Source organism: Ciconia boyciana, chromosome 16 (genome assembly GCF_034638445.1).
Source record: "Ciconia boyciana chromosome 16, ASM3463844v1, whole genome shotgun sequence".
Lineage (NCBI taxonomy): Eukaryota > Metazoa > Chordata > Aves > Ciconiiformes > Ciconiidae > Ciconia > Ciconia boyciana.
In genome coordinates, this window is record NC_132949.1 from 5445616 (window position 1) to 5456313 (window position 10698).

At 37.0% G+C, this 10698-nt stretch overlaps 1 protein-coding gene across 1 annotated transcript in view; it reads right to left on the reverse strand.

The window, feature by feature from the left end:
* Positions 1-7577, reverse strand: part of ANKFN1 (ankyrin repeat and fibronectin type III domain containing 1) — a 68939-nt gene extending 61362 nt beyond the window's left edge. Inside the window, exons 1-2 of the mRNA XM_072881259.1 lie at positions 7560-7577; positions 1085-1286 (exon numbers count right to left, since the gene is read on the reverse strand). Coding sequence (XP_072737360.1) covers positions 1085-1270 — 186 coding nt within the window. The 5' untranslated portion in view covers positions 1271-1286; positions 7560-7577. The remainder of the gene's footprint in view (positions 1-1084; positions 1287-7559) is intronic.
* Between the last annotated feature and the right edge of the window lie 3121 nt (positions 7578-10698).

Below are 10698 nucleotides of genomic sequence, written 5' to 3' on the forward strand. Positions count from 1 at the left end.
TTCAATTCTTGCATTGATTCATATAATTTGTCTCATACATAACAAAGATTTGTGAGTGTTAAAGGAGTCTAGAGTGTGCTTTTTCTTCTGACAAAATGTAACATTTTTATTATCTGGCCCAACCATATTCAGAGTTTAGTCCTGCACTGCGCTAAGCATCTGCTTTAGTGCAGCAGAGTAATGGTTCCAAGAGGTGTCTCCGGGCACATTCACAGACACTGTCATAAGTCAATTGCTCTTCAGAAGTAGAAAGGAACTCTTTCCCTCAAAATAACTCAGAGGAGAAGTTGAAGGATGTGTCTGTTCTTCCTACTTATGGAAAAGGGGAATTTATTTTGTTTTGGCAATATCAACAACAGGTTCATCTTCCTCCAGCAAATATAAAAGATTCTGTTGTGCACTGAACTTGCACTGTGCTATTATTTCAGGGACGCAGTCCATTCTTCAAAATGTATGTGCTGGAGGTTGTGTAGCTTCACCAGCACTGGCATAAATAGGAGCACTTGTGAGTGTTAAGTCCAGCAGGTGTTTATACGCTTTCCTGTACTGGCACCAGAGTGCTTGGCTGTGTTCTGTGACTAGGGTAGGGTACCCAGGCCAGGGTACCCATGCTTCATGTGTGATCCCCTTTTTCCATGGTCTTATCTATGGACCGTCACCACAGCCTGTGAACGACCTCGTATTTATCTGTCACAGCATGTAAGTTCCACTTGCTCTGTTATTTGGAAAAATGGGAACTTCTATTAAAGTCATCTTCAGTTTTCTCAAAATACTTCTAATTTCTTGTAAGAGGAACACTTGTGTGTATATATTTAGTCCACATTTTATCACATTAATGCCAAGTCAAGACCTTACTCCTAAAATAAAGCATCATCACTTCAGTAAGGTAGCTTTCCTTTAGCCTTCAAGAAGGTCAGACTTTATTTTGACACAGGATCATAAATGGTAAGTCTGGGAAGAATGTACAGCACTGGTCAGGGAACAGAAAAAGTGGGGTGCTGAAAATTGTACAAATAAAAAGCAAACCGATTAAGGAGATTAATAGGACATTAAATTGACAATTTGATAAATATAAAGTAATTACCATTGAGGTCTTACGGAGACTGAGCCGGTCAGATCGAGCTCTGAAATATGCTTCGTCAAAGGATGTATGACTCCCCTTAAGCTTCTCTGACAGGTTCCGATATAACCGCTTTGCAGCATTTGGAGAGGATGGCACACTGTTCTTTTTAGTGTGGAGGAGACTTAAGTTATGCATTTGCTGTGTCATTTTCAGCTAGTAGTTTCTAGAAGAAAAACAACAGCTGTTTAACAAGGTTTTGCTACACTAACATAATTGATCAGAACTGTATCATTGAAACACACATTGCAAGACTTCTATGGCAAAAATCGCTTTCACGCACACAGTTTTTGAACACTCAGAAGCACATTTTGGGGCTTTTTCAATGGCAAATTGCTCCTTATGGAATTAGTCCCATGGATATCTATGGGGAGAGAGAATTAAGGATGGAAAAATAAAACAGACCACTTCAGAACTATTTGCTAATTTGTAGGAGAAGGGGTTTTATTTAAGGAGGGAAATGGCCTTTTGGCAGATAGAGTTCTGGTAATACAGGTATCAGAAATAATGGCACCCAAATGTAAATGTTACTATACAATTTCGATAACATGTACATAATCTGCGTTTTGTCAGTACAATGGTTTCTTAAAACAAAACTGAAGCAATTGAGAGGAAAAAAAATCTGATTACAGAACACAATGCAGGACGGAATTTTTTAACTGGTCAAGTGACTTAAGTTTCATACAAGCACAACTGTGGCAAGACAGATGCTTTATTTCCCACATTACTGTCTGCTAGCAAACTCCGTGCTCCAAAAGCATGTGACATTTTCAGTTGGGTGGGTGGATTCTCTTTAGAGACTCAAAGCAGTACTTCTCACTCCAGAAGTATGGCTGGATTCAAAATACTTTGTCATCTCTGAACCCATCACAAGCTACTACAGAAATAATGCACAAACTTACATTTAATTTGCATCAAATGCTGACATGTTGTCATCCAAATGAAAGTCCATTGCTACAGAGATTGTTTTTTGTTAGAGTTTTGAGGAGCATTTGGCAGGGAGGGAACCTGCTCTGTGACCAAGACTTCTAAGGCACTATGTTTTAGCAAATAACAGCTGAAACACAGAAAACCTATTTAGGCTCTGTTGTAGGCATAATGAGGCATACGTGCATTTTTAGTTTAAACTACCTATGGCCAACTAGTGGCCAGGTTATTGCAAACAAAGACCTTATACCCTATGTTTTACAGTTAAACTAATCTGTGATTTTAACTGCTGCTGTTTACAGTTTCATACTGAGTAGTTTCTTCCCTCAGTTAGTGGACAGGCACTGGTTTTGTCCATATATTGTATAACTTTATCCTGCTCTGTGTTTCCCCTGTCCATTTAGACTACAAACTCTTCCAAGAGGGACTGCCTCCTCTCTCTAAGGCTGCCTAGCCTAATAGGATTTCCATATTATCTCATAATTAAACAATACTTTCAATGCTCTGTGATTACAGTCATTTTTTCATATTAGGAAAAATTGAATTAATATTTAACTCTCTGGAAATACTTTATGTGGGAATAGTTTTGCTTTTCTGAAGGGAAACTAAGAATCAGATTTGACCCAACTACAAGCACAGGAAACTATCCCCAGGGATCTCTGTAAGTGAAGAGGTGACGAAAATGCACAATTTCTTCACATTTCCTTTTTCCCTGCCAAGAGTATGTACACATTTATAAGACAGAATATCTCTCTAGAAGACCTCACAGTTGTAATAGTAAATCTGGCTATCCTTTCAGACTATCTTTTCCTGGAAATAAGCTTTAGATTCTTTGTACTATGATACAAATCCTGTAACTTTCTGTTCTCATGGTCTTAGCCTGCATCTAAGCAAATCAGACTGAAGGACCAGACTCTAATAACTATTTACAATCATAAAAGCATTCTTTACTAAACACTCGCCCTGCTGTTGAGGCTGCTCTCTGGCATGAATTGGTCCCTAAGATTAAAGACACCACCCAGGTCTCGTAAGCTGTCTACATCTTCCTTTCTCATTTGTAAATTGCGGTGAAGCAGACATCCGGAGCACCAAAGTATCTGATTACAAGTAATCTCACATATTCTCCAAGCTCATGGGGTATTGAAGAGACACCAAGTCTCTGAATGAAGGAAGACAGAGTCAACATAATGGTCATATGTGATGAGAAGACTTTGTTAGATTAGAACACAGTGTGTGCAATCAGAAGGAGGGAATTATGTGAACTGCATCCCTGAAACTAAGGTGCAAGAGTGGATATGATAAGAAACAAGCTCTTTGAAACAACATTACTACAATGATTTTGGACTGCTGTTCTCCGAGCTTATGGAAAAAAGGTAAAGTGAGGCTCACACAAGTGATTCATCCTGCCTTTTAATTATTACACGCATTTCCACAGTGCCTAAAAGAACTAACTGAAATCACTGTCTCTTCAAATGAAGCATTTTATTCTCTGCCCCGAACAGTAAGCTTGCATAGACTAGATGGAAAGGCTGAGTGGAAGCCAAGGAACATAGCAAAATATGTTTAATCAAAGTCTCTGTCATGAGAAGTTGCTTGTTAATGTCAAACTAGAGCATAACACTAAAATTATGATCACCAATGCCAACTCACAAACGTTCCAGACATGCCAGAATTATTCGGAACCATGTGCTGGAATCAGTGTGAGTTAGGCTTTACTGTATGGAAGTTGCTGGTAAGTGTTGAGTTTTAATATTGGACAAACTTAGAAGACAGCCTTTTGTTTTACAGATGCATCCGTGGAACCATTTGGGAGTATAAACATGAAATAAGATTCTTTAAGATGGTCAAAATATTTCATTCACAGCTGCCTCTGTTTAGCATAGCTTCAATAGTTCAGTTTATTTTCAGATATTTATTAAAAATAAGCTTAAGAAATAGCTGGTTACCCCCAAAGCTGATTACCCATCTTTCACTGTTCCATGTTATTAGTATTTCAAAGAAATTCAGCAATTTACTGAATATAATAATAGAATAATAATAATTTAATTCTCAGTTACTTACAGTAACACTTCCACAGTTTTTATTAGTATATAGAGCTACAGATTATCCACATACATTTCTCCTCTTACCTTTGTTTTCAAGAATTTTTTCCTTTCATCAATAAAGTATGGGTCAAGAATCAGTCCCAAATTGTGGATAAAAATAGGCCAATAAACGTTATAAGCATGTTTGTAAAGGAAGTTTCAATTTCCCAAAATCATTTGATTCCAAGAGTACCGTCATTGAACACCAAATACCACACAGTTAGTAGTAAACTCATGAGAGAGAGAACAATTTGCATTTATCACACAAACCTAAACATCATCAAGACGAGGACAAAAAAGAAGAGTAGACCCACCCAATACTTAATTCAAAGGGAGCTCAGCATACTCCACTGTGTTTGCTTTGGGATTGTATTTTTTTTTCTATGAAAAGCAACAGGCTCAGCACCTCTGAGTGGCACAATATTACATTACGGAGAGATTCCAAGGCCTCTTTAGGCCTCTATGCCAATATGGAAACTTACTGAGAAGCTGTGGAGACATTTAGTAAGTTTACATTAAATAAAAATTAGGCATATCTACTTAGTAGGACTTCTCATATCTATTGTGGTATTATTAAAACCACACAAGAATACCTGTTATTAAAGCTAATGTGGCTTATGCCTTTATCAGTCCTCCCTAGGCTGATAAAGTCTTCCCTCCATCTTGCTAGACCAAAATACCTCCTTGTTGACTTTAAATCCCTAAGTTATCTGTGGAGAGGACCGCCATTGAAGAAGAGCTGATCTTGGCTGGAGACCTTTGGTGTTGGTGTGAAGAGGCATTTATTTATATTTAAAGTCATGCTTATAGAAGCTGTAGTGCTTCTACTTCATAGAATTAGGATTGTGGCAATACTCTTGAGGATTAAAATAATTACTAAAAAAGGAATTTTGCCATCCTGACTCCTAAAAAAACCAGTCTCTTCTCCAGCCTTCACTAATGCAGGAAGTATATTTGTATCCATCTCCTTGAACTCAGTTGCCCACATGTCTTTCGCAGAATGTCTTGAAAGTCATCACATTCAAGCTTTTCTTGAGAAGTAGAGATTTTCAGAATCCCAACTTTTTACAGAGAACAGCTTGACAGCAACATTTTCTTTTATGAGGAGATATTAACCTGAGCAAGTAAAGGAGAAGCACCTCTCAGTTTTTGAACAGTTTTCCAGGAAATCTGAGGGTTTGGTAGAGGTGTTCTAGTCACACATTTCCCAATACACATTCAAAACTCAGACAGTTTGCAGGTCAATTCTCTCTATTTCAATATGTACACTGTAAAAAGAAATGAGGTTATCTAAACATGTTACAGCACTCTAGGATGCTGGTGTAGTCTCAGGACCAAAGCTAATTTAGGTATCATTGGGCTGCTAGCCTATGTCTCCAACTCAGAAAAGCCTAGCAGCAGTTTAATACCAAGTCTGCTCAGGCCTGTTCCCCATGGCATGGGTTACTGTTCATGTTGACTGTATCTAAATATAGTTTGACTCCAGCTATTACAATTCCTAGGGGTTGCTGGAGTCCTTCCCACCTTAATCTGGCCAATGAAACAGGACATATATTCAGAAGAAAACAATAGCGTGTTACTAACTGTTTAAACAATGACTTCCGAGGACAGTAACAATAGGGTGTCCATATTACGCATGGAAGCTTTTTCAGTACACAGCCAGAGCAGATCCCCAAGACTAACATTAATGTAAGAAGAGGACAGAATCTTTTATAATCTCATGGAAGTTTCTCATAAGTCAAGAGCAGGTGAGTCTATAGAGAAGCTAAGTAAACACTGTAAAAATTGCAGCTATTCAACAATGAAACAGATGACATTTTTGCTATCCACACAGAATCAGTGCATCAAAAATGACTTGAAACATATAAATGTTTCCTGTATACTAACCATCAATATCCTAACATCATGCATGGAATAAAAGTGGAACAATAAAGCAATAGCTGAATAATATAATGCAAATGAACTGCATTTTTTACCAGTGTACTGAAACAGTAAGATGCAAAACACTACTGAAGATTATTGTTCTTGACATGTTTTCTAGTGTTTCATGTGTTCTAGTCACATGCAAGGTACAAAATGAAAAAAGGTAAAGGTAAGCTGCATATTCTAGAAAACTTTCTGGAAGTATGATCTTATTAGGCTGTAGAAATGACTCCCGGGAGAGCAATGGAAATGAGATTGGGCAAAATCATGGGTAAAATGTATAATAAGAAATAAGGAGAACAAAACCAGCTCAATTCACATGATTCTGTGATGGAAAACTTATTGGTTTTTATTGGATGTTGGCATTTTATTTTTACAGACATGAACTATTTTGTAAGAGCAGTTTTAGGCTCCTTTAAGTCATTCGTTTTGGGTTTTTTTACAATCATGTCCTCACCTCACTGATCAGGTGAAACCCTGAAATGTGCATTGTCTTGATTGAAATAACAAACCCCCCAACTGAAATGCACTTAACCTGAGGATATATCATTGTCACAACTAAAATTGTTACAGTATATCAAAGACTAGCAATTTAGAAACAGGTGATGTCCAGAACTGACCCATTTGAGATTTTCACCTATGGAAGCCTCTGCACATACCTAGCATAGGTCAGAACAAAATAAGGACATCTCAATACAGTTCAGAGTAGCCCCGTGTGATCTGGCTAACTAGCATTCTCACAGCAAGTCAAGAACTACAACAAGCAGCACATTACAAGGTTTCTCAGTAAAAGGCAGAACTAGACAGAATAACAACAGCAGCTCCCCTTTAACTAGTCATATTTAACAGTAGTTTGCATTTCCCAGAATTAAAAAACACAAACCAGAAGTCTTATGACAATGGTTCCAATAACAAATAACCTGAATCTCTGGGGAAACAGTTACTGCACTACCCTGGAAATAATCACCAAAGCAGTCTCGTCTGTGTGACTATCACCCTGCTATAACATGTACCAAACCAGTGATCAAAGTCTTCCAACACACATTTCATGCTGCACATACTGTAGCTTAATCTTTGTGATCAGATTTATACTTGCACTTCTAAGTGCTGAAGTAACCGTTTTATTCCCCAACAGCAGGGTGCTTTAAAAGTCAAATTCAAATACAAATGGATATAAATTAATTACCCTTATAAAAGCTTTTTTTAAATTGGCAAATACTGAACTAGTATTCACGTCCTTTTAAAAACATATTGCAGACAGAGAAAAAAATCTAAATTATAGATCACTGTCTGTTGTATGTGGCACATATATGCTGCACTGTATAGACAGGTGCATTAGTAGGACACAGCATAGCCATAAAAGCATTAACTTCAGATTTTAGGAAAACACAACAGCCAAGAAACCACTCAACACTATACGTGTTCTTAAATATGTTTATGAAAGAATTTTATACTTGAAACTAATAATTAAGAATATATGCATTAAATAGTTAAATTAGACTTACCTGCTTAGGCTATCCAAGGCAAAACGTGAACAAGTTGCTGGTAATTGTTCACTGTCTTCATTCAATGAATCACATTGGCTTTGCTGTCTCTGCTGGTTCAGCCTCTGGGCAGAATGAGTAAATCTCTTCCTTATACTGCATGAATGATCAGATATGAAAAAGCTTATTACTAGCAATTACTGAAGTCCAACATCACGGATAAGATCTCAGAGCAAAACAGTATTTAAAGCAAATAGTGTTGTATCACAGGTAAAATGTTTGGTGCCTTAACTCTATACCAGTTACTTGTGCAGCTATAGGAATGATTAATATATAAAGCTCTTGCCTCCGTAGTCAAAGATGCCATGACTTCTTGTATGCTTTTAGCTTGTTGTATCCCTTAAAATTGATCAGCAGCACAGCATGCAAGTAGAAAAAATAATTTCTGCCAGAGTAAACAAAACGGCGATTGTAATTAATTTGCCGTGAAGTATGAGCAAAAAGACATTAATGCAGCCATCTTAAAGTACTTAGTTTTATGTTAAACCAATAAAAGGAGAAAAAAAAGAATCACAGTCCTACACTCGGTCCAGTAATGCATGTTGCATGTGATGTATTGTTTCTTCTTTCTTCAAGCAAGCTATCACTACAGCTGTCTGCAATCATAGCAACAAAGGCAGCAACCATATCCATAGCTATGGGACATCTGCAAGATCGTTTGAAAGCTCCCAGCCTGAACAGGTTACACTTTAAAAAGATTATTAAATGAATAAGAAAAACATATTTTATTGATGCCTACATTTCAGCTAAAATAGATCCTGTAATGTCTGCATTAAGAGCTTCCAAGACAGTACAACAGTGATATTTCAAAATATAATTTTTTTTACTATAGGGCAAAACCCACAAATGCTGGATCCCACAGAAACCCACAAAAATGTTACAAAGTCAGACTATGGAATAACTATACACAGCCTTAGAATTCTAAAAATAGCATAGGCGATAAACAAAGATAAACAACAATCTAGAAAACTGTTATCCTTCCTGGACAGTCCACTGAGTTAAATTCATATAACCAGAACACTCCAGTGTAACATCTGACAACCGAAAAAAGTTAAAACACACTAATTCGTGGGTCTGTTGTAGCCAATTATCATTAATACATACAGAAAAGGTATTTTAAAATTGTTTTTAAAGGGATACCAGAGCTACTGTTACAGTCTGCTGAAAAAATTTCACTGGCTTTATTCAGACATAATGCTTGATTTTTGGAAAATGTTGGAAGCCTCCCAAAAGCTGGTGACCAGTCTGATTCTCCACCCTTCAAAACTCAGTTAAGGGTACTGGACCTCATACCAAATAGTGTCCTTTTGCCAAAGTAGCTGAAGCTAAAATCTAGTCCTGGGCCTGACATTTGTATGTCATGGGACTTGAACTTATTCTATACTTTTAAAATCAATCTGAATACAGAACAAACCATTTTCTGAGAGATTTTCTATATGCACGTATGCACACATATATGTGTGTGTATGTAAACGTGCATATCCACACATTTCAAAGACATAAGAAGAATATCAAATGCAAGTACCTGCGTGTTTTGCTACAGCAGAGAATTACGAAGTGCTATGACAATATGTTATGCACAACATTCCTTCTCCTATACCGTGAAAATCACAGGCTATACATGTATAGGATTCCCTCTTTTGTTCTGCTTCTTCTAAGGATCATTCATCAGAAGGCTTCAGGACAGCTGACTGAGGTCACTGCTCCTTGCCAACTGGAGAAAGATTGGAAATCTTTCGAAAACCACTGAATACCTCTCTAACACTGGGATACTATCTGGAAAAAAAGCATGCTGAAAATCTGAAATATCTAAATTAATTAAAATTAAATGTAAGCATAAAAATTCCATTTTCAGTTCTGTGATGAATAGGGATGATTCTTCTGAGTCAAAGATCCCTGATCAAGTGTTTTTGGTCTGTATAGACCCCATCTATGGAACTCACTTGTGAGGGAATTCTCAATTTCCAGCTGTTTTCAGGGGAAAAAGCTAAAGTTTACTGAAGCTAGTCTCTTCTTAAATATTTTCTAGCAATTTCTCATTGTGGGTCAATGTTCCCCTTTGTCTCATTTGCTTTCTCCCTTCAGCTTGGTGGAAAGTAGACCTTTTGCAGTTGCCATTTCAATTTTTATAATGCTTAGTACTTCTCTGTTTCTACCCAAAAATTGTTTAGTAGAAGATTAAAAGGCAAATGTTTTCTTGCCCAAGCTAGTTCTATGAAAGACAATTAGTTTATTTATATCAAGTAAACATATTTCTAATCTTCCTGTCATACGAATTTAAGTTCATTATTAAACTGTTCAAAAGCCAGAAGACATAAAACAAACTCAGTAAGGTAAGAGAAGTAATCATAAATTTACCAAATTATAAAAACATGAAATTAATTACTAAAAATGATGAATGAATGTGTGTAAATAAGTGCGAGAGGCACCTACATCTAGTTCTGGAAATGAAGAAGACTAAAAGTCCTACAGAAAACAAAAACCTGGATTTATGTTAAAACACATGCAAGTAGATCCGTTAGTCTGATCTTATACAGAAACCTGCATGTTCTTACCCTTTGATGATTCCATTAGATGGCTCAAAGATGTCAGCCATTTATTATTTCACTTGCCTACATTTCATCCTTATTAGTTGAACAGAATATTGTTTGCTGTACTTACACTACTTACTTAACCTATTGCGACAGATTTTCATTCCATGTTTGATCACTCGAAAAGTTTACCTGCAGTACACATAATGAGCTGATTCCACAAGCTGTTGTTATTATTACTATTGCTAAAGCTGCGCATCTTTATGAAGATGTACGTTTAGCAGCACATTTCATTTAAAGAGGCCACCCAAGTTGGCCGATTTACTGACATTTACCAAAATGTTTACCCTGTATTGTTCTCAGCTTTATACAACACAGCTAGTTTTAGCAGCCAAGCAGCACACTGTAGTGGCCGTTAACTCCATTTAGAAAATTCTGTTTGTTTCCTCTGGACACCGGTAACATTTCTGGGATGAGGGAGGCTGTTCTCATGTGGAGGATGAGAAGCTCACAGAGCTGTTCCGTGTAAAATCTCAGGGTAGCTGGGAGACATTCATTTTCATTTCGTC